At 35.6% G+C, this 25,727-nt stretch overlaps 1 protein-coding gene across 1 annotated transcript in view; it reads right to left on the reverse strand.

Moving 5' to 3' along the window:
- Nucleotides 1–25,727, reverse strand: part of bcr (BCR activator of RhoGEF and GTPase) — a 121,873-nt gene that overhangs the window by 16,130 nt on the left and 80,016 nt on the right. The window contains exons 5-13 of the mRNA XM_056445831.1: nt 23,411–23,518; nt 20,788–20,848; nt 20,453–20,505; nt 16,676–16,816; nt 2,093–2,214; nt 1,645–1,810; nt 1,318–1,437; nt 1,137–1,212; nt 935–1,039 (exon numbers count right to left, since the gene is read on the reverse strand). Of these exons, the coding sequence (XP_056301806.1) occupies nt 935–1,039; nt 1,137–1,212; nt 1,318–1,437; nt 1,645–1,810; nt 2,093–2,214; nt 16,676–16,816; nt 20,453–20,505; nt 20,788–20,848; nt 23,411–23,518 (952 nt within the window). The remainder of the gene's footprint in view (nt 1–934; nt 1,040–1,136; nt 1,213–1,317; nt 1,438–1,644; nt 1,811–2,092; nt 2,215–16,675; nt 16,817–20,452; nt 20,506–20,787; nt 20,849–23,410; nt 23,519–25,727) is intronic.

The following is a 25,727-nucleotide window of genomic DNA, read 5'->3' on the forward strand; positions in this document are numbered from 1 at the left end:
CATTCACACATTTATTCATGTAATTATTCAATAATTTATGTATTTATTCATTCATTCACTCATTCGTTCTTTGATTTATGTATTCATTTATTCACGTATTAACTAATTAATTCATACATGTAATCATTCATTCATGTATTTATTGATTCATTGATGTATTTATTCATACATTCATTCTTCTATTTATTCACTCATTCATTCATTCATTCATTCATTCATTCATTTTTGTATTCATTTATTCATTTATGTATTTATTCATTCATTGACTTATTGATGTATTTATTCATACATTCCTTCATTAATTTATGTATTCATCCATATATTCATTCATTTATGTATTCATTCATTTCTTTATTCATTCATTGATTTATTGATGTATTTATTCATACATTAATTTATTAATTTATGTATTCATTCTTTCATTAATTAATTAATTTATTTAGTTTATGAAAATCAGGTTTTTCCCACAAAATGTTGCTTTATTTACTTTTCAGAAGTGAAAACATACTTTGGTAATGTATTGTCTAAAAATGAAAATAAACATATCTGAAAACACATGACCTTTTCTTATTTTGACTAATTGTCATTTCATGTTCTAAATTTAGAAGAAATGTCATCAGTAGTTTGCAAAACAACATTTTTTTTTGCCTCGCTGTGCATATATATAAAATTAAAACATAAAAATAATACAATAAAATAAGTGAAATATAATAAAATAATTTTATCTGTGTTCTTTGTACTTTTGAATAGAAATACTTACATTTCTTAAATAAAATAATATAATATTAATATGCCTGTATTATTATTATTTTAATTATTATTATTTAAATTTTTTATTTTGACACCTAAAATGCTAAAATAATGCACACTATAGCCTGGACCATTTATTAAAAGTGTAAAGTGTTTTGAGATTATGTAATGATCATCTTCTTACCCTCTTTATTGACAGTGAGAGGCAACTGATGGACCGTCTGGAGTTTGACACAAGAGTTTGTGAGCATCTGAAGCTCCATGGATGACAAGTTGAAGGTCTTAAAGCCTGGAAAATGAGTATGATTTCAGTTTTTCGAAAAAAAAAATAAATAAATAAAACATCATCTAGATCAACTGCTGATTTCAGTGACTGATCCACTCACATTTCTTCTGCTGTTCTCGAATCACTTCCTTCCACTCTGCACGCTCGTAGTCCGATGAGATCAAAAACATGTAGCTCTGAAATTCATAAGCCACACGGACTGTGAGCATGAGCAGGAACGTTAAGAAGCGAGTCGATGGAAATCAGATAGGACAGACAGCCTGTGAATCACTGGCTCTTACCTTCCCATTGCGGTTGTGGACTCTGAGGGGCATGTTGGGAGAGTTCAGCAGAAACAGAGATTCCTGTTCTGACAGCTTCTTTTTCAGCCTCTCCATTGCTTTTGACCCTTTGTTGGCTCTCTGTTAAAGTTAAAAGCAAAAAGAAGGTGTGAAACCAAGTGAAAGCTATCATTCATTCATTAATTTTCTTTTCGGCTTAGTCCCTTTAGCTCTCATAAATGTTTAAATGGATATTTATACATACAGTACACACACACACCCACATTCTTTTCATTTCTATTCATTTTATGACAGTTAGATTAAAAATGTGGCTAATATCTGATGTACCCTCTCTCTCTGGATCTCGCTCCTCAGGGAAGAGATCTTGATTTTAATGGCATCCAGCTCTTCATCAGGGGCTTGTGGGATTGGCAGGGGCTCGGACTCCTCCGCCGTTTGGAAAGTGAGGTCCGAGAGAGGAATGTACCACTTGGAATCGTATTGCTGGCTCTTCCTGTAGACACACAGACAGCCGCGAGCAATAATTTAATATCCAGGCAAAAATACATCCAAAAATCTGATTATCGAGCATTGATGTTGGTGCAGACTGTACCCACGGCTCTGAAGAGTCAGGATGCTAAACTTGATATTTGAAAATAATACAAGCTTGTCTGATTCAATAACACCTAAGTGCTCCATTGTTTAAAAATAAGATGAAGACATTAGACAAAATGAGGGGAAGAGGGAAATGATGAAGAAGACTGGAGATGGCAGAAATGAGGAGATTTTTCCATACCCTCCGATCTGCTTCTTTAGTTTGGCACAGAGCAGGAGGTCAGTGAAGAGGAAAACATGGCGTAGTTTCCGAGCTCCTTCAACGAGTTCCACCATAAAGCCATCCTTCAACAGCTGACGGTTCTGTCATACAAAGCACAGTGTAGGGTTATTACAGTTTACTTAAACCTATACCACCAATAGATAAAAACTAAACATTTGTATTATTTATATTATATTATTTATATTATTTATTATCTATAATTATTAATTAATTCATTATATGATCTATAATTAATTTATTATTAATTATCAATAATTAAATAAAAATGATAATTCTGACTTCAACTGTATATAATAGTATCTCAATTGTAAAATAACATTGAAACAATGTAAGCAAATGTCATGTAAAATTAATTATAATATTAATATTTTTGTCTATATATCTTTAAAATTAGCATCTTTCTAATAGTCTCTCAGGCTGCATTTTATTTCAAGCAAAACTGCAGTAAAACAGAATGGAAATCTGTTACCTCCAAGTTTTTTTTTAAATGGTTAGTTGAATTTCCCTCAAGCTGGAAAGGTTACGTTTCTCTTTATTTGGCAAACTGAAGATGTATGATAAAATATAGGGCCCCTTACATGTACATATATATTTTAACAATGTCTCTGGGACTTCTTTCTTCCTTTTTACATGTCATTCTATTTTGTTTCATATTCCGTTTGTCTGAGGTTCATTTGATGGTGCTGCATAATTACTGTATTGTTTAAAAATGGTTTTGGTTGGGGGAATTGGGATGGGGTAATAATACTAAATACATTTTGTTAACAAATATACATGTTGTGCACTATTGAGTGTAATAAAGTGAAAACAAATGCAGTAAAACCTGGTTTAACATTTTTCAAAATGAAAATTTAGTCTTGTGATGGCAAAGCTAAATTTTTAGTGTTAGAAATTATTCTAATAAGTTAATTTGTTGTTCAAGAAAGAGAAAACGTGTCTAGTTATTAGTGTGTAGGAACATACGGCGATGCTAATATGCTGTCAAATACAACCCAACAATTCTGTCTTGTTTTCTTAAGGCATGCCACTAGGAGGCAGCCTCACCCTGCTTCCAAAAACCAAAGCATAAACTCTCAAAAAAGAGCAGCGAGGTTGGTGTTGATGAGTCTTTGTGTTTATGAATTAAGAAATTTGGGACAACATTATAAAACCGGTCCCTCCTGTCCACAGATCATATGCTAAGTGATCGTCCCGTGAGCATAATCAGTAGTTAATGTGTGAAAAAGCAACACATATAAGCAATACACAGACCCCCGGCCACATGTCACGCATCAGTGCTCTCACAGCAACACGTCATCTCTGCAGTGGCTAAACAAAAGATGATATCACAAGTCTCTCGTCCAATGAGACGCTCAAACCTGGCTCTGCTCACCTTCACATTCAGAGACTCATTTTGATGCAATATCCCTTCTGTTGAGTCACACAAATTTGTACCACTGGACGCTTGAGTGCATTTCCCAGAACTATGTGTGTGTGCTTGTTTTTATATCTCAGTGGGGACTTAAACCTGAATGCCCACAGACTTGAGTCACCAAGGGGAGCAAAATTGAGGTACTCATGCTTATAAATCACACAGAATGAAGTATTTCAAAAATGTAGACTGTTTCCTGTGAGTCTCTGTGTGTGTATGTGCGTGTCATGTAGTGTTGTCATTATACTGGATTTTTTTAAAAACTATGATAACATACCATATATCCTCAATATATTATACAATGTTGCTACAGCACTAATTAAAACATCAATTTTCATGTTTCTATGGGGCGACATGGTGGCTCAGTGGTTCGCACTGTCGCCTCACAGCAAGAAGGTCGCAAGCTTGAGTCCCAGCTAGATTAGTTGGCATTTTTGTGTGGAGTTTGCATGTTCTCCCCGTGTTCACGTGGGTTTCCTACACGTGCTCCGCTTTCCCCCACAGTCCAAAGACATGCGTTATAGGTAAACTGAAACACAACTAAATTGGCCATAGTTTATGTGTGTGAATAAGTGTGTGTGGATGCTTCCCAGTACTGGGTTGCAGCTGGAAGGCCATCCGTTGTGTAGAACATATGCTGGATAAGTTGGTGGATTATTCCACTGTGGTGACCGCTGATGAATAAAGGGATGAAACTGAAGGAATTTCTCTCAATTTCTTCATCTTCTAGAGTTAGAAACCTCAAGCATGGCTACATCTTTAGGATTTTTACTACTGGACCAGTCAGTTATTGACCCAGCTGAACAATAATAATAAAAAAAATTGTTGCAATTTTCATTGTTTTGAGCCATGTAACGGTCAAATCAATTTCACAATTTTTTTTATTCCAAATTTGGTATTAGAGAAGAAACTACTAGACTAATTTTAGATAAACAAGTGATCACTTAGTAATAAATAACAACCAATAGATGTGCTTAGTGTGCTTTAGGTAGATCTAACATTGATTTGGTCATTGATTCTATAATGACCAATGACTATAATGATAATATGCTATAATTTTAAGAAAGTTCTGTGATAGTTCACATAAAAATTGAACATTATCTCACCATATACTGACACTCAAGTGGTTCTAAACTTTATTGATTTTTTTTTTTTGAATAAGAATGTTGAAAAAATCAGCTAATGACATCCATAGTAGGAATTAAAAAATACTTTAGAAGTAAAAAGCTGTTGATTTTTTCAACATTTTTCAGTATATATCTTCCCTTGTGTTCAACCATCGCAATCTTACAGCAAGTTGTAACTGACTGATTTAGCAGCTAATTAATAATTATCTCATTTGTACATTTTAGTATGATTTGCTCATCCCTCATGATGACGGGGTTTTAAGAATGGAGTTTAAAGTCACAGCTCCATTTTGAACAAATGAAATAGTATAAATTGGTACAAATTAGGCACTTTTTCTGACAATACATAAAATAGTTACATTTTATCATGAGATCGGGCTGGTTCAACAGAAGAAAAAACCTTCAACGGGTTTGGAACAAGAAGATGAGTAAATGATGACAGAATTTTAATTGTTGGGTGAACTATCCCTGTAATTGCTTACTTTCACTTTAGAATGTGTTTTAAAGACTGGTCTTTTGAATTAATTTGACACGTATTAGCCTATTCGTTGAAGCATAAGAACATGTAAAAGAGAACTCTCAAGTATTTAGTTTTCTACCACATTTTGAGGTTGATCTTTAAATAGAAATCGAAAATGTACGTAGTTTGTAGCATCAACAATGAAATGAGCTACTGAAAACTCTGGATAAATGAAAAGTGAAACTGCGTTGGGACAGACTAGACTATAATCTTAGAAATAAAACTACAAAATCTGTTACTGGAAAGGTACCTTTAAAAAAAAAATACACTTTTGCACATAAAGGGTACAACTGCCGAAAGGATCCATATTGGCACCCTAAAGTTATATATTATTACTTAAAGGGGCCTATATTGTACCTTAAATGTACATATTAGTAGCTAAAAAGTACAAAATTGTACCTTTGTACCTAACAAGCTGCTTCAACCGGCCAGAAGGAAAGTGTGTCTGACTGAGAGGAGGCTCAAAGAGGTAGGATTGCATTTATATATTATTATTGCATTATCTATATTTATCGAAATAAAAGTTTCGACACTACTGTTTGCAGCTGGAGACACAGAAGAGATGAAAGAGTCAGCTTAGACTCGTGCCAAAAACTCCCAGAATGCCAGTTATGTTGCGCGTCATTGCATTTCCAGAAGGAACCGTAATGGCTTGATTTCAGCTCGTGTCAACTGCCAAAAATGAGGTTCCCATTCCAAATGACTCCATATTCAGCATGAAGATCTGGAATGGTTGAGAAAAGACAGCCTTTTCTCCACATCTCTTCCAACAGGAAGAGCAATTACGTCGTTTAGTCAAAGCAAACAGTTCAATCAGCGGTTAACGGCTGCTCTTTTTTTCCTCTGCTCAGCCGTTTTGGCAGTAATTAATGTGCGGGGTCTTGTGTAGGTTGATGGTTACCATCTTAAAATAGGATAGATGAATCCGGTGGTGAGTGCGGAGACTCAATGGGCTGTTTGTGTCCAAAAGCTAACACTCAGCATTACTGAAACGAGATCCTGGGAAACAGTGTTCTCAAAATGCTGCCACAACATTAAGATTATGCTGGTACTTTTTCAAAGGAGAATCAAGCAGGAAGGGCAAAGCAGCTGGAAAGAAGGTATTTGAAATATGTGTGCTGCAGTCTTCTTTAAAGAAATGAGGGAGAATAAGAGGAGGCCATGTGTGTTTATGGAAACAATAGTCTGGTGACATTACTGTGAGTGAAGGACTCTGCCTTTAAGCCTTAAATTAAAAGGGAGGATAAAGCACTACATATTTATTTCTATTTATACAGTACATATTTATGATTATTGTCCCAATGATAATGCAAGCCAGCCCTCTAAGGGTTGCTGAAAAAAATAGAATGTTTTATTTTAGTTAAACCAAAAATATTTGACCACAGAAACTGGTTATTTTGCAGCTAAAATAAAATAAAATGAAATAAAAAAAATAAATAAATAAAGAAAATAAAATAAAGAAAAAATCAAATAAAGAAAATATATAATAAAATTAAATTAAGAAAAAATCTAATAAAAGAAAAGAAAAAAGAAAAATAAAGAAAAAATAAAATAACATAAAATAAAATAAATGAAATATAATAAAATAAATAAAGAAAAAATAAAATAAAATAAAGAAAAAATTAAATTAAATTAAAAATTAAATAAAGAAAAAAATAAAATAACATAAAATGAAACATACTAAAATAAAATGAAGGAAAGTTAAATAAAATAAAATAGAAAATAAAAATAAAGAAAAAATAAAATAAAAATAAAGAAAAATTTAAATAAAAAACAAAAAAATTTTATTAAATATAATAAAATAAATCAAATGAAATAAAAATAAAATAACGAAAAAATAAAATAACATAAAATAAAATAAAACAAAATATAATAAAATAAATAAAATATAATAAAATAAATAAAAAATGAAATAAATAAAAAATAATAATAATAAAATAGAAAATAAAGATAAAGACAAAAGAAAAGAAAAGAAAAAAGAAAAAGAAAAGAAGATAAAGAAAAATAAAAAAAGTTAAAATAAACTATAACTTTAACTAATAATAACAGTTACTTTCTAAGAGCACTATATATCAATATTTTCAAGACTGGCATTTCTGTAAGAATTATACAAAATGCAGACTTTATCAAAGACAAAAGCCTCTCTTTCTCTATTTTCTCTGTTACCTCTCTTTCTCTTCCAGCAAAACAAACACACATACTGTACACGCACAAGTACACACAAATGTCAAAAAAACAAACAGTTCTGGTATCCTACTTCAATTTCTTCTGCAATCTCTTGTTCTGCACTGTACACTGTTTGCAAATCTACACCAGTATCTTCTAAACTGAACAAGATGTGCTTTCTTCCTCAGTGTAAAAGAGGAGACGCTCAAATGAGCTGTCTCAGCACATCAGATGACATTTTCCAGCAGTTTGCCTCTAGTAGAAACATGACAATTGCTATATCTCATAATCACCGACTGCAAACGGACTGAAACCTCTGAAAATTAAACACACACACACAGACACACGCACACACACACACACACACACACACACACACACACACACACACACGCGCACACACACACACACACACACACACACACACACACACACACACACACACACACACACACACACACACACACACACACACACACACACACACAGCCATTCAGAACACTCACACACAAATACTAAGTGCTTGTAGAATTTAAACAGTGCATCTTTGTGTGGTTAAGACAGAATTCCCTCAGGCTTGTACGATTTTAGCCTTCGTAACATAACACGCTTGAAATAATTTTAATAAGGATGTTTCTGTTATTTAGTAGTTGGATCATTCCACTGTGGTGAGCACAGATAAAATAAGGGAGCAAGCAGAAAAAAGTGAGTGAGTATTTCTGTTATTTAGGCAAGGTGTAGGTGAATACTTAGCACTATATTATCCTAGTTGATTGATTACATTGAGAATTAAAAAAAAATTGTATCACACATTTTCTAAAATGTTTTTAAATATGCAAATGAGGCATTGTTTTATGTAATGTGCTCTAATTTGCATATATTTCTAGCACAAAAACAACTGGATGATTGTTCTAAATGTTTATAGGACTTTGAGTATCTCTTTTTTTATCACACACAATACTGCGAACAGACAGAAAAACACATGTGGCATGTACAGGGTTTCTGCAGGTTTCTTCAAATCAAATTTAAGACATTTTAAAACCCTTTTAAGACCATTATAAATTAAATTTTAGACTTATACAAGACTAAACATTAAGATTTTTTTTCTAATGGACTGGTTACTTCTTTAGATAGTTCATGTATTAATGGAAGACCATGTAAAGGGATGTTTTGCTTTAGTTTTCTTTTCCTATTTAGGGAATTTAAATTGGAGAATTTGGTGTAAAAATGTCTTACAGTTGTTGTGAATTGTAACTCTTTGCAATAACAACTTACATATATTTAAAAAAAAGCTTTCTAATGGATTATTGGTGATTGGTTGTCAGCCAAATAAGTAGCTTTACTTGGACATATAGGAAAAGTAAGACCTTTTTAAAATTATTTAAGATCTACAGCCCTATATTTCAGTGAATGTAAGACTTTTTAAGACCTATTTTTTTTTTTATTTTTTATTTAAGACATTTTAAGACTTTTAAGACCCCACGGACACCCTGAAATAATTAAGCAAATTGTGTATAAACAAATCCATTCTTAAAAAATTAAATCTTCAGAATACAGATATAAAAAAGTCCAGCTTAAAGGTGCTGTATGTAAATTTGACACCCAGTGGTTGAACTAGGTATTGCACACCTGGTTCAAAATACACGCAAGCTGAACAAAAGAAAACTGACAAAGATCATCTCATGTACACCTCATGTTCTTTATTCAGTGTCAAATGCTAATAATGTGAGTTTCAACGCCATTTTACATGACATTTTTCGCCATACTACTGAAAGTAGCAGCAGATAGTTCACCTCAGATCTTGAAATTAAAATAAATAATTTGAAATGGAACTTCAGTGCAAGTGAACACATATCAGTGATTCAGCATGTACAATTTAATAATGGTAAAGAGGTCTAATATGTATTAATTAGATTATAAACCTTACCATTTCATTGGAGTGCAGTGAGTGCACTATTTTGTGCTTCTGAATGGCTGTATTTAAATTTCTGTTGTGTTTTGTCTGGTGCAAACAACCCAATTGCTTATCACTGCATATCTCATCAAGTAGCGTGCTGTTAGGACATAGGGTGACAACGTAAACTCTTTACCTAATGTTTTCGTTTGTAATATTTATATTATTTACTAATCAGTAACCTCGTGTGGAACTCTAAATTTGCGGCTCATTTCAAAGTCTTCTACTGTTCACTGGAGGTTGCATTTCAGTCACGGACGCACACTTTGAGAGCCTACCTGATTAAATTAATCAAATATGCTGTTATTCACCAAGGCAACCCGGGACCAAAACAAAGACAGACGTTCCAGCACGTAACGCATCTTTTTAAAGCAGAATATCTGACTTCAGCATTGTTTTTCAGATAAACAAGAAAGTTAGCATCTGCAAACATATTATGTTATTCTTAAGTATTAGAAGAGTCAAAAAATGTAACCTTTAAGTATGCCCTGCTGAAATGGTAATAATGTAAAAAAATAAATGTTAGAAAAATATGTGATATGTAAATATTTCAAAACAGACACAAATTATGTAAAAACAATACTTGTAAAAAAATTGACAGTTGCTTAAAAAACTGTGTTTTACTTGCATTGTCTTGTCTTAAATTAAGAGCCTATCATTAATAGCGCCACTTTGAATATAAGGAATAAATCTCCACATTTAGGCATTTAAATCACCTCTTAACAGATTATGCCCTGAAGGTAAGAAGCAAAATGTTGATCAGCCGAGTCTGTGTGTGGTAGGTTGATGCCATGTATACATTTGTGATGCTCTTTTGAACAGAGCAGGTGGCTTTGAAGAGCCCGAGGTCATCTGGTTGTTTGGATGGTTTGTGTTTGTATGTGGATTGTGCCGACATGCATATTTACATAGTGACTCTCACATGTGCAGCTACACACGAAACCCATGACACATGTGTGCGCTTATATTGCAGACGCTGAAAACGCTGCTTTTGGAAATGGGCAGGCTCATTTGCATTTTAATTAAGTGGCTTTGGCCCAGCTATTGCGGGCCTCTGGGGCCACCCTGAATCTCTTTTCTCTCTGTGTCTCACACGCATACGTCCAGTTTCCAGCACGGGTAACACTAGAAGCCCTGGCTAATCAAGACAAGCATGACCTGAACAATCATGCTAATGCTTCTAGCTGCCCACTGATATCAGGTCTGAAGTTACTCTTAAATAATGAGATCATTGTTCATTGGCATCAAGCACAGAAGTTAGCTTAGGGTACTATGCTGAAGCTCTCTGCTTGAGCTGGATACATTTCTAAAATAATCGAATGAACAAAAAATTTGACAATAAACTGATATTAAAATTATAGTCGGTAAGCCCATAAGCCAATAATTATATTTATGTTAGGACAGGAAACTAATATATGTCCAATAAATCAATTAAAAATAATAAAATAAAAATGTTAACAATTAAAATCAGTTATTTTAAATGCGTGCGGCATGGTGGTTCAATGGTTAACACTATTGCCTCACAGCAAGAAGGTCACTGGTTCGAGTCCCGGCTGGGCCAGTTGGCATTTCTGTGTGGAGTTTGCATGTTCTCCCCATGTTCGTGTAGGTTCCCTCCGGGTGCTCCGGTTTCCCCCACAGTTCAAACACATGCGCTATAGGTGAATTGGATTAAAATTGACTGTAGTGAATGAGTGTGGGTGTGAATGTGAGAGTGTAAGGGTGTTTCCCAGTACTAGGTTGCAGCTGGAAAGGCATCCGGTGTGTAAAACATATGATGGAATAGTTGGCAGTTCATTCTGCTGTGATGGGACTAAGCTGAAGAAAAATGAATGAATCAATCAATGAATGAATGTTTTAGATGCTACAAGCAAATGTAAAAATGATTACATTGCAATATAGGAAGACAAATTGATATAAAATTGTAGATTTAACTAACATTACATTATAGTTCGTAAGGCCATAAGCCAATAAATATATTTATGTTAAGACAGGAAACTAATATATAATATAAAAATAATAATTAAAATTATGAATGTGAGAAGTATGAATGGAATTCAGATGTACTACATCCACCATTTTACATCCATTCATGAATTCTCTTACGGGGCATCATGGGATAGCAGAGCGCACTTCAGAATCCAGAAGCAGTAGAAGTAGTAGGTCATCCGGGTACTTCTAGCATACTGATTTTCAAGTTCTATGAATTCAGACACACTACTCGGCTCGCGTACTGATTTTAGCGTACTATATAGTATTGAAGTGGTTTCGAACACAGCCACTGTCTTTTTTCCTTCTGAACCCCGTACACTTGCGTCATTGAAGGCTGTTTTGTGTACAGCTGATGCTAGGTGACATGAAAGCAAAGTGCCAAAATGGAATGAAGTCTACACATCGTGGTCATTCTTACTGAATCTTTTAGTTTTGTTGCATACAGAAAGTGACTCGCGTCTATCTGCTGCAAAAATATTATAAACGTTCAGAACATAACGTGATGTCTGCAGAAGCTGTTTTTGAAGACAAGCAGACATTATCACTGATCTTTGCCCTGGCTCAATCCTGCTTGTCACCAAGGTACAGTACGTGATACACAGACACACACACACACACATGAATGAACATTATGAAAACGATAGTTTGTTGTACAGTTGGTGGTTCACTTCTGTTATTTGGTACGATTGCATACATACTAGAAGTGAACCGGACCCCAAACCACCTCTTTTAGGCGAACACAGGTACGGTTCATGGGTGCGCACCTAAGTTTAGAAGACACATTAACACTAGCTAAACAAACCGTACTCTGATGTCAAACGAACCCGGGTGCAGATCAAAAGTAAAAAGTGAAAGTGAAAAGTGAAAACACCCTAAGTTACAACTTACACATCATTAATATTTTTGTGTTGCACCACTGAACTTAGTTTAAATGTAACGCTACACTCTAACTAAATATTTACAGCAGCATCCCCCCATGTATAATGGTAGAAAAGAGATGACAGTGAGATTAGTTTACATTGAGGACCTCATGATAAAAATGAAGAATGGTCTTCCTTTACTCACAGCCTTAATTTCCTTTCAAATCTCGCATTTTGTTCTGTTTATGAAAGAAGTTCAATTTTCCTTCAAGGAGTGTTTTGTTTATTGTATCCATCAATTAAAACGAGATTCGCTGCTCTTTTCTCTCTCATGAGTAGGATATAAAAAATTCAAGTTTAATGTTTTCATAACTTTGTGTGCATTTAATTTTGCGTGTATTCACGGCTCGTGATGCTGATGTGTTTGTCGTCTGTTATGAGTGACTGACAGTAATTTAATGTGCTATAAAAATTTGCCATTTCATTTTCATAGGACAAGAGTTTTATATAGATGCATTAGTTGCACAATTTTAAGGCAGTTTAACAATTGAAATGCTTTTTATTGGATATAACGTCATTAAATGCGACTACGCATGACTTTACGAAGAGCTAACGACCTACTAACTACAATTTGCCCTAAGAACATGTGGTGAGAACAAATTTAATTACAAACTAGCTAGTAGTTACTAAGCCCCAAATGTGGACTTTGCGTTCCAGTTTAAGAAAGAACTTACGATCAGCTGGTGCAACCATACCCTGGTCCTTAATATAAAAAGGGCAGATGAATAACCATTATCAGCTAATTTATTTACAATATTGAACGACAATCAATGGAAAAAAATGTTTAATATTTTAGCAATGACTAGCACGTTGCATATCTTACTTGGTAACAAATAATGATCAAAAAATATTTGTAAATTTGTAATTTTAGAAAATGCTTCTGATTGTTATTGTAAAATGTGGGTGATTTCTACTGTAGGTTATTATCAAGTTATGTGACTGATGTCAAACCAGAGCTTCATGCCAAAAGCATTTCCAACAATATTAATATTGCTAGTATTAGCTAACACAAATCCAGAAGCCATAAAACCTTGGTTATCCAGCAAACAAAAGGAAGGCAAACTAAGGCTTGTGTGTTTTTTAAAGACTGGACTGAAAGACAATGAGCTCCACAACACATTGATTTCCATGAGTTCCTTTCATGCACACACTATCAATATTTGATCAGTTGCTCCGTCCCCGCGCGCCCGAGGGAGGAAGGCAAGAGCAAACTCCTCCTCGCCGTTTACTCAAAGTGGGTGGAGCCTGTTCCACACAAGATGGCCTTTTATGAATAATCAATGAGTTTGAGGTGGGCTCATTAAGGCAAATTACACGCAAGCGCTGCTCGCCATCAATCACGCAGCAACAATTCATCTGCCACTCTCCTGAGGCCACATTGCTGGAATGAAGGGGGTGGCATAGAGACTCTCTGAGGCTGTTTACACCTGGTCACTTCATGCATTTTTACTGATCGGATAGCTATCTGATCTGAAAAAGGACAGGTGTAAATGGGCTCTGAAATGCATAGGAGATCTGATCGCTCAAACCACATCAAGAGGTGGTCTAGAACACATTCCTGATGAAACTGGACAGGTCTAAATGCAACTGGTTGTTGAAACCACATGTGTAAATTTGACTCCTCCCAAAATGTAACAAAATAAACGGTAACACTTTAGTTTAGACACAATTTACGATATTAACAAACAATTAACTAACACTACTAGCTTATTAAGCTACTAATCGGCTGCTTATTAATAGTTAGCAAGGTAGAAGTTGGGTTTACGTTTTGGGTAGGATTAGGGATGCAGAATAAGATCATATTTTATAACTAATAATGAACAGCTAATATCTTAATAAAAGACAGGTAATGAGCTAGTAATTAATAGCATGAATTGAAACATGTGACTGTTTTTTTGGCTATATGACAGTACAATATTGTGCAACGCAATGCCACATGACAGTTAGGGATGTTTGTTTAGTTTATTTTATTTTATTTTTCGTTTTATTCTATTTTTGACCAGTCGTTAATCTTTAAATGATAAAATTAGATATTGAATGTATTAGTATAATTAATATAAATTAGGTAGCATTAAAAACAGAGATACATAACGCACATGTATTTAAATCTCATTAATGGAAAAGTATCCTAAAATAACCGAAAAAAATATATTGTTTCGTTTAATTTAGACAGAGATATCTTTGTTTTTTTTTGAGTGTACGTTATACAAAAATGAATGAATACCCTTTAACAGTTTTGAATGATGATTGCGCATAACTCTACAACAAAAATAGATGCATCTTTTGGCCTGTAATGTCTAGTCACAAAGTCGGTCTTGTACACTCGTGGTAATATTTGGGAAAACTAGCAAAGCATAAAGCCTACATAGAAAATCGTTTGTATGATGAATGAGACATATAGCTTACATTTCTGTAAAAACAAATACTAATTCATTAAAATGCTTTAGCTGATGTAACCTAGTTAAATTTGCACAAACCACGAGATTTGAAGATCAGAATCATATCTGTTAAGGGGAGATGCATTTATGTGGCCAAATGTGTAGGCCTGTCACAATAATCAATAAATCAACACATGGACATGACCTCAATCATTTTTGGTGATGCAATATATATCGCCCATACATGAAAACCAATTCTAGCAACATTTTATCTAATTGCGCAACATCTCTATTTCTATTGGAGGTGTCAGTGTCAGTATAGTTAAAAAAAACACTATAGTATTTGCTATAAATTACTATAGTATATTTTCATGTGGGTGTCTGACAACTGAAAATAGATCTGGTACGAGATACCACAGCCTCTGTTACTTTTTACCTTGCACTTTTTTGTTAACATGTATTATTAATTTGTTTAGGATATACGTTTTCACATTCTGATTCCAATGGCTAATTACTCAAATTTTTAAATGACTAAGAGTCTTAAGTATAAAATATGATGTGCTTTTGGAAGAGTACACTTGCATTATGATGCTATTATATTGTCATTCTAGCATTACATAATGAGTGGCATAAAATGCTCTTAAAATGGCAATAATATCCAACCCAGACTCATTCCAAAAATGTACCTCTAGATACATTTCTGGAGAGTGCCAAATATGTCCCAGGAGCTACGTTTTTTTCCAGTTTTTGTTTTCGCGAATCCACCAGAGGCCGCTATGTACACTTTTTCAAATTTCTCTCGTGAGTGCCATTCACGCCTGCTGTTCTCGCGTAAACCCACCAGAGGTCGTTGTTGACTGACTGTTTGACTGACTGACTGACTGATCGACTGACCCACCCTCCTCCTTTCCTAAACCCAACCAATTGTATTTATTGACCCGCCCACCCACTTCCCTAAACCCAACCCACAATTTTCAAAAGCAATCCAGAAAAACAAAAGCCCTCGTCTGATTTTTACCATGTTTTCAGATTTTACCACATTCTAACCCTGTTATTGACTTGTTTATATTATTTTTTGGATTCTGTTTTTGTCTTACCCGCTTTCTAGAACTGTCTGGACTCGAACTTCATCATCGTGGTCAACTCCTCTCTGCGTCTCAAGTCCGCCAATGTACATGGCGAGCTACTGGACGAACTGGTAACAGCGGGAAATCTTATTGAGATAAGTGGTCAGCTGGTAAGTGTGAAAAGAGACTGCGTCATACCGCCCTGTAGCGTTTATTTTAAAGAAGAAATGCAGCCATCCGTACTTCTGGCTACATGATTCGCGATCTCAAGAAATGTATATAGGGCTATATTTTCAGAATGAGCCTATGTTGGTGTATCTGATGCTTTACTTGATGTAACCTATTTAAATTTACATATAGCGCAAGATTTGAAGAAAAATCTATTTAGCGGAGATACATTTATGTGGCCAACTATGAATAAAACCTTTTTTTTCACAAATCAGCTAAACAAGAAGAGAAAACACATAAAGTGATCAGGTGTAAACTAAATGCAAACATATCTTACATTTCTAGGATCTCTGTAATGGTGATCTTCTCTGCCAGTGACGAGGGTTTCTTACGGCCAGTAACTAATGACATCATCATGACTCAAGAGCATTAGTAAGCAGATACCGAAGAGATGATTAAAGAAAAATCCCAGAAGATCTGAGCACAAACAGCTAAAACGCAGCAAAGATGTGAGAAACAAAATAGAGGATGTTTTATTTATAAGCATAAAGCCTCAGTGGAGATGAAGAGTATATGCTAGTGTGAATTAGCGTCGCCCAAGGATAGGTTGCGCGGAGAACAGAGGGCGGTTTGGTTCTGAGATGGATGGAAGTGACTGGCTGTATATTCTGATGGGAGCTCATTGGCTGGGGAGCTTCAGGGCACCTGCGCAATTGCGACCTGGAGTTTTGACATTTCTGTGCCCTTTAAAAATGTTTTTGACAAATACTCTCCAGCGTAAACAAGATGGAGGGTCTATGAGAGCAACGGAGAGGGGTAAGATGGTTTCTGCACTCACCTCTCCTTTCTTCACGGTCATGGACTGGCGGCGAGGCGTGCTCTCTTCGTTAATGCTGGACAGGAAGTTCTGTGAGATACGGAGGGCGTCCTGCAGGAGCGGGTAATCTGGGTGACTGGAGGGTGTGTGTTTTAGAAGATCCTGTAGATATTCAATAGAAAATCAAAGAGATTTTACATTTTTTTGATCATGCAAATCAAAATACGGTACAAAATGGTGAACCCAGACGGTGATTTACTATGAATCGGAGATACTGCAATATGATTGATCTACACTCAAAAAAGATGCTTGCTGGTTGTTCAAACTACTTTTTTAAAACCAGCTGAAACAACACAATTCTTGAGTTTTCTTGGGGTAATCTTAATTGTTTTATGTTCAATCCAAGTTTGTAAAAAGTAATAGGTTAACTTAATTCCTTCACATTGTCCCAACACAAATCAGTTGTGTGGAACTCAGCATTTTTTTTACAATGTACAGCGCATTATTAACTGCCTTCTAAATAAAAGAACCAGTTACCAGTAGGTTAATTCACTACGACATTGGGGTTGCACTTAAAAGCTCTGAATTCTGGGCTTAAAGGCTACAGCTGTATACAGAATTCAAAAACCATTAAGTGACTTGCAGCCAGAAATGCTTGTGACTGCACTTGTGCGCAACTAACCAAAAATTTTAATTCTTTCACCATTTACTCATTTTTTCTTGTTGAACACACATGAGGATATACTTAACAATATTGAGAACAGCCATTAACTCCCATGGTACACTGGAAAAAAATACTGGGTTCCACACCAATTGACCCTTCACTAAGCCACACCCGAAAACCACCACACACCAATCATGGCTTAGCAACCGTAGCTACGCGCAGGAGGTCTGTCAAGCTTTCAAGCGAGGGAAACAAGCCAAAGCGTTGTGCGTAGGGATTGTGCAAATCTGATACCAGTTTCCTAAAAGTTTGGATGGGCTGGTGGAATTATTTTCCCTTTCTAAAACCTAAAACCCAAGGGGAGAAATGCCAGCGTGGATCAAGCTCTGAGGGGCGCTAAAAGAGCGGAGTTAAGTTGGTTTTAAAAAAAAACTCTTACTCTAAAAAGATCTAAACTGTGTTTCCTACAAAAATACAAAGCAGGTTATGCTTCACAGCTGTCTTTTCCTTTTTTCTTGCTCGATATTATGAGCACTGCTCCATTTAAGCCCTCGCAACAGCGTTTCAAGCTACGAATATTTGAAATTACATATTAACAAAACAAAACAAAACAAAACAAAACAAAACCGAGAAGGGATTTACAAACTGAGCACTTGCGATCAATATACTTCACCCGCAGCTGTTTCGCAGTAATTTATATCCCTTATGTCCATGTCAGAGCTACAATTCACTGATGTTTTTGTCTGTCTTTTGGAGATTTAGTCATTGGTGATGGCATTATACCGGGTTAGTGCCTGCTTTTATATTTGGTGTCAGATTAATATTTGCTGGTAGGGTAAATCTATTTTCTCACTTCTGCTATTTATACTTTGATTTGCATTTCAATTTATTTTTTACACTTAACTGCAAATTAGAATAAAAACGGTATAAAAAGTACTCAAACATACTGACAGTTATAGGTACTGTACATTGTTATGGGTCAATGATGCTAATATTCGGCACAAATCCATAAATGTCCCCTTTCTGGCTGTTCTTTCTATGAATGAATTATGTAGAAGCACTGTCCATGCATGTTTCCTCGTCGGTTAGTAACGCTTTCATTGCACAACATTAGTCTATCAGGTTTTTTGGACAGAAATCACGGTTTAATTTGTTATTATTAGATTATTTTTAAATTTCACCTCTCCTGCTGTGCATGAACTAAGCTGTTGAATGGTCAGCGTACGAGCATACCTGTCAACCCTCCCGTTTTTCCCGGGATTCTCCCGTATTTTACAGTTTTATCCCGCTGTCATCCCGTGAAGGTATTTTCCTTTAACTTTCTGTGAAGAGCCGATCCTCCCTATACACATCCCATTCCGCCGAACAACCAGGGGCCACCCCTTGCTCTTAAATGTAAATCTGTTCTGTGCTTTCATTTTATTTACGCATGAAAACACTTTGAAATAAACATAAAAACAGCGCGATTCATTTTCTTTTTGTTGTCCATTGCCCCTATGCAATCCTCAAAACAGTCAGTTCATGTAATGACTGCCTGATGCGCTCCATAGTGATAAATAAATGCAAGTTTTCCAAGTGGATTCTGTACGTATGCGATTTGATGCGGAGCTCAAGTGGACACTGGGTTTTGGGTGCGTATTTGAACAGACATACACACATCATCAGGATAATAATAATGATAATAGTAATAATAATAATGGCAGTTCATTCCGCTGTGGTGACCCCAGATTAATAAAGGGACTAAGCTGAAAAGAAAATGAATGAATGAATAATAATAATAATAACAACAACAACAACATCTCGACATGTCGATTTGTGTTTTTCTTAAAAACTAATTTTGTCTTAAATGAGCATAAACAGTTAGGAAAGCAATCAAATGCTTTCATTATAGATCTGTGCATTTTTAAAGTGACACTTCTGTTACTTGATGTATACTGAATGTTTCAATTATACAGTGAAGAAAAGATGAATGAGATTTGATAACTTGATTCAATTATTTTATAATAGCTAATAATTTTTATGAGATGAACTGTTTGTTAGTTTATTTGCAGCTTTTTCTAATGTAAACTAACTATTATATCCTTTGTAAATAATAATAAAAACGTTTTACTGACAGTTTCAGCAGTTTATGTACAATGAAACACCTCCAGATTAACATATTTAGTTTTTTTTTTTTTTTTTTTTTTTGAGGAAGGGGGGGAGGGGGGTGTCCCTTATTTTCACATCCCAATTTGGGATGTAAACCAGTGTGTGAATTATACATTGACGATAAGGGGGGTCAACTGTTTCACTTTGTGTAATACATGCTTTAGTCATTTATGTATTTATTGTTATTACAATTAGTTTAGTAATAAAACATATTTAAGTTTTCAGCGTTTTAAGGGATTTAGTGTATTCTCACCTACAGTACTCTCTAATTAGCTATTTCAGATGTTATTGTAGGTTAAACTACAAACTATATGTCTAATTTGATTTTATTTTTAGGCTAAATATAGATGCAGACACCTATTTTACAAGAAAACAAAGTCTTGTGAACACGATGTCTATTGGTTCTCTAGATCTGCTGCTTTCAGACTTTTCTCTCGAATAGACTGATTGGCGCAGTTATGCATTAACAATGATTTAAACTGTTCAAATGTATATTTATATTATCTAATATTTTAATTATTAATATTATTATTTAAAATACAGATCAGAGGGAAATATTTCTCAGTATTAAAGAACTGACCCCTCCATACATCTAGTTTTGACTTCCTTTAGGGGGGATCAAGTGCTAATTAGGGGGATCATTCCCCCCAAACTTCCCTGTAAGTCGAACCCTGATGTAAACGTCACATCAGTTTAATTTTCCCCATAAAGCGCTCCATATAAAAACAAAAAAGTCATGTCAAAGCTGTTTACATATTGGCAATGGGAAAGTGATCAATACATGGATTTGATTACATATACTGTACATTAGCCCATAGACCACCCTAAAATCTACACTATTTATAAAATCTAAATTAAGAAGGCCCAATACCTCGGAAAGTCAACTTCACAAGGCATTGTCATTTGCAGTGTACATCATATGAGTAATAGTAAAAATGATAAGTAATGCTTAAAGAATATATTATAATAAACTAAGGTTGACTCACATGCAAAACAAGTGTGCTCCGGGTCACTCTGTCCACTGGTTTATAGAGCAAAGCTGGCAGAGACAAGACAGAAGAGAACACACACACACACACACACATATAGTGGGCGATTATTCACAAGAGCCACTTTCATACTGCAGGCTCAAATGCCGATGTTTGAAACCTTATCTAATCCACCCACTCAATGGGTTTTATGCAACTGAATTAAAAAGAAGGAAATACATGACACGCTGAGAGCAAAATGTGCAACACATAAGCTCAATGAAAGTACTACAGATAATATAATGACCATATAATACATGAAAACAAATGAATGCCATCTTATGGTTTCTTACTTTCCAGTGAGTATTTGGCTGTCAGGTCCTTGCACTCCTTGGTGCTCCTGACCTTGAGACTCTGCAGAGATACCAGAGACAAACCCAGAATCAATAAACCTGTAAAGTGCATACTATCTTGCAGTGCTGGTAACTCTAATCGCATAAAGAACATCAGATTACGATTACAGAACAACTATTTTTGCCATATTACAGCAGATATTCACTTAACAAATGATATTTATTGGCTTTAAGGTGCTATGGTAGATTCAAACATTACATGAAACAAAAAGTTGTAGTTCTGTTCTTATGTACAGTATATTCCACTTCACGTCCATCTCTGTGTACTCCTTTAGAGAATCTAAACAAATGAATTACACTGTCATTTGATCTACATATGCGTTAAGCAAACGTTTTCTATGGCAAGCTTCTTACACTGACAGCAATGCACTCTAGAACCCACCAGTGCGAGCAAACAATTATCCTAATGTTTGCCTTTGGTTGTGTTAGAAGTGATGAATATCCAAAGTGTAAAGGCAAGTAGAAGTTGGCATGACAACAGCTGGTAGGGGGGAATAAAGTGGGACGAGGTGAGCATCATCATGTAGATTTTATTCCAGACAACCTCTCTTCATAACATTTAGCAAGGCATAAAATCTCCTGCTGAACTCTGAAGAGGGCTGAGCGCCACTTTTAGATCTGGTATGCCGGATGGTAATGGTCTCTTTGAGCAATCAGTCATACTGGGTGACCCCATGGAGGAGTGCGACAGGTAAAGCCAAGCAGAAAAACTGGATATTACTGGTTCTTTGATGGCAGGATGCATCAAGGATCCAGTAGATCTGATTGGAAGATGCTAAAACTACACTTAAAGAAAGATACATTTTTGATGAATGATTTACTCCATTTTTTAAATTAAGTGGTAGCAAACAATTTATATGAGCTGAATTTAAACAAACCAATTAAATTTAGTAATGTTCAACTTCATTTGTTTGGCAGCATAGTCGCAAATTGCTGTTACACATAAAAACACATTTTTTATCCCTTATTGCCGCCACCGCACCACAGGCAGCAGTAATGGTCTTTTTGAATTGTCACCCACTACACCTTCAAAAAAAAGTTGATCTAATGAATCATTTTTCTTCAGTTCTTGTTTTCTAACTTTAAACAATACAAAAATGAATTACAAATGACAAAAATACTGATACTTCTTCTAAGAAATAAAACTTAGCTAGTAGGGATGTAACGATTCACCTGACTCACGATTCAGTACGATTCACGATACTAATCTCATAACACAATACTAATCTCACGGTTCACGATTTAGTCACGATTTTATAACAGAATTATTTTAAACAAATTTAAGGTGAAGAGCTTTTTCATTTTTTCTTAAATGCCACACATTTTTTGCTAAATTGCTATTTTAAAAGCAAATAAAAAATTATAAATAAATTAAATAATACAAACTAAAGTAGACTCATTAAATAAACAAACTAAAACTGTGACAGTGCAGGGATTTGACATTTTTAAAAAGAAATATCAGCATATTTCTGTTTTCTGACATACTGTAAGCTGAGGTCTTTGCACATTTACAATATCCCCTGCTGATGAAAAAATTCTTTCACTGGGAACTGAGATGGCTGGTGTGGAGAGGAAAGCCAGGCATGGTCATTAGAACCTCCGCTCCAGGGGGCTGGCCACTGGCACAAAACACTGATTATAAAATTACTAATTATATAATAGGATAGAGACAGGAGTTGAACATGATTATGAAGGTGAATAATTAATATCACTTGCATAATTAATTAGTATAAGTATCAGTGTGATACACCTAAGAAGAGATAATCTTAAACATTTTTAAATATTCAATAATATTAAGTAAATTATTAAAATCTGCATAAACTAATTTGAAAAGGAGAGGGTCAAAATAATCTAATGCATGGTTCTGCAACATAACAACTTTCTCCTTCAGTCTGAAAAACATCTTAACACTTTCGCTATGAATACACTGATGCACCATGTGATCTCTGTAGCACTCGTCAGAGCAAGCGGACCAGCAAATCACCTGGACCACATGGTTTGGCTTATTAATAGTTTTTTTGGTTTGGTTTAGTTTTCTGTGACAGTAGTTTTTCACTTTGCTGCATCATATTCATTGTTCTGCAAGCAAACGTCTTTTAGCAATATTTGCAGACAGTTTGTATTTTGTCTAGTGCACTTCAGCGCTGACATTTTACTCCACCTCTTGCTCGCCACTGATGTGCAGATAAAACGAGCTTGCACCTGTAAGCACAGCACCCCCTCTGCTCAAAAAAATGTATGCCGACTCATTTAATATTTCTACCAATTTAAATTGTCACGTTTTAATCGATTTTCAACCGGCTCACAGTGTATCGTTACTTCCCTAATAGCTAGTTTTAATAAAAAACTTTTGAGAGGAAAATAACAAAACAGTGAAAAGAAAGAAAATAATGTTGGATTATTTCCGATATATATTCCGATTGTTATGTGTGTAATATTAAAACAATTTTAATGAAACGAAAACCCAACCAATGAAAAGCTTGTATTTGTTGGGGATTTTGAGGGAAAGGTATCTGTTCCTGTATCAAAATAACAAGACCTTGAGCACTCCAGTAGGCATTACCTCAGAGATCTCCGCGAACTGTGTGTTCGCTTGACAGCACTTCTCTGCGGTCTCCACGGCGAGTTCGTAATTATCCACAAAGGCTCTGTACACTCCAAGCTGACTAGCCTGCGGGAAGAGAAAACAAAGTGAGTCATTTCCACTTATGCATCTTTTTGTATTTGTTGCCCATGTATGGTGGACTTTAAAACAGTAGGATGAAAACTGTTGAGCTTTATAAGTACATCCAGGATGGCAGTTCTTACTCCTGGCTAACTGCGACACTATCAGTAATGAGTGAGATGCACGCATGGATCTGACGTGCTGACATGGGGTGGACAGACGGGACAGTGTCATCACCGCAGGAGCAGCTGGGCCATTGCTGTGCACGGCCATGGAGCCTACAGCGGTTGCCATAGCAGCAAAGGCCAACTCTACAGTGAGCAATTAATGTGTGCGGCTGGCGCTTGTAAAAAGCACATTTGGAAATCTGATTTAGCCCATCCAAACTCAATCGCCTTCCTGTCAGTGCTGGAAACCTCTCTCTCCAAACAACTCAATCAATCACTCCAAACACAAATATACATTAGATGATAAAAGGTTTGTGTGGGTGTATATGCGTGATGATAAACAAGCTGGAACAGAGCCAACTAAATACATTTTTTCTGTACTGATCATGTGGATTTAGAAGGTTAAAAGAAAAATACTCCACGATTTAATTTTCAATCATGTTTTTAGCTCTTATGAAGCTAAATGCTTTTGCTACTGTACATTTAAAGCAATAGTGCAACAATTGACTCCCCGTGTCGTTACGCTTGTCACGATCACCAGCGATCTAACCCACATAGATCACTAGAGAACATTCACATTCACACAGACTACAATCCTGTCTCTATATGGACTACAACTCCTGTCATGCACCACACACACACACCTGCTCCAAGTCTCCTTTGATTATACTCACACAGCTGAAGCTGCTCATGTACTAATTACACTCACATATATACGGCTCACTTTGACACACTCATTGCTGAGTCTTGTTAGGTTAACACCCTGTAACATTACAAAGTGTTCCCTGGTATAGTTAGTGGTGGGCAAAGCGAGGCTTCATAAAACACTGAAACAGTCGAAGCAAATGTGTCAAAGCTTCGAAACGTTTTGAAACCCCACTCTACATTTTTATGTATTGCACTGGAACAGCTTCAGCAAAGAAACAGTTAAGCAAATTGAGGTATTAAACCCCACGTTGAAGACTTGAGGCTTTAAGTGATTTAGTGAAGCGGTGAGTTTTGAGTTTTATTCTGACCCTGTCAGTGAAACGGCGAGTCTCAAAACGCTTCTGAAATGATTAATGCTTTGAATCGCTTTAGTCACGTGACCAGAGCTGCATCCCAAATCGCATACTTATGCACTATTCTACGCCATTTTGCAGTATAAATAGTGTAAGTAGTGCGTTCACACTGAAAACTCTAAAAATAATAAGTGCACTTTAATTACCCGGATGATGCACTCATTCAGCCGGTAAAATGAAGTGTGGAATGATGGACACTTCACGTACTCAATGACCACAGGTTTGCTCATGTAGCAAAAGAGACGGAGGTATCGGGCGCACATGTTGGATAACTTTATTTATTTTGGATGGTGAAAGCAAAATTCTCCTTCGAGAGTGATGGTGAATGCGGTTATACTCACGGCAGGTATTATTTGATAGTTTGGTCATTTATTTCACTGATTTGGCAAACGCCAAACGTCATCAGGGAAACCGTTTGAATACCGCTAAGTAAAAAAACATTAGTGTTCCATTTGGGACGACACTGCATACATATAATATGCTGTTGAGTGTGTAAGTGCATAAGTACATAGTGCATGAGTGTATAGTGTGCCATTTGAGACGCAGCACAGGTGTTTTGAAACCCGTGACCTGTGTGTTTCGAATCACCTTAGTCACGTGACCAGGGTGTTTTGAATCATGCTACTGTGCAGTGTTTCAAACCACTTGAGCTTTGGATCTCGACACTGTGTCGAAACTTCAGTTTTACATCAGCCATCCCTAGGTATAGTTTCTACGTGTTTTGACCCTTGCTTTGTTTTATAGTTTACCCTGTCTGCTGCCTGTACCAACCATCTGCCTGTTACCTGATGACGCCTCCGGATTTCCTTGTTTGTACTCGTTTGTGCCTTTTTTTGATCATTGCCTGTCTGACCACGATTCTTAATAAAACATGCATAAGGATCCTCACTCCAATGTCACTCGACTCCCTTGTGGTTACAACACTCATGTCATTACATACCATTCTTTTTTCTTGGAGCACAAGAGATGTTATTTTAACAAATGTCT

This window comes from Danio aesculapii, chromosome 21 (assembly GCF_903798145.1).
Source record: "Danio aesculapii chromosome 21, fDanAes4.1, whole genome shotgun sequence".
Lineage (NCBI taxonomy): Eukaryota > Metazoa > Chordata > Actinopteri > Cypriniformes > Danionidae > Danio > Danio aesculapii.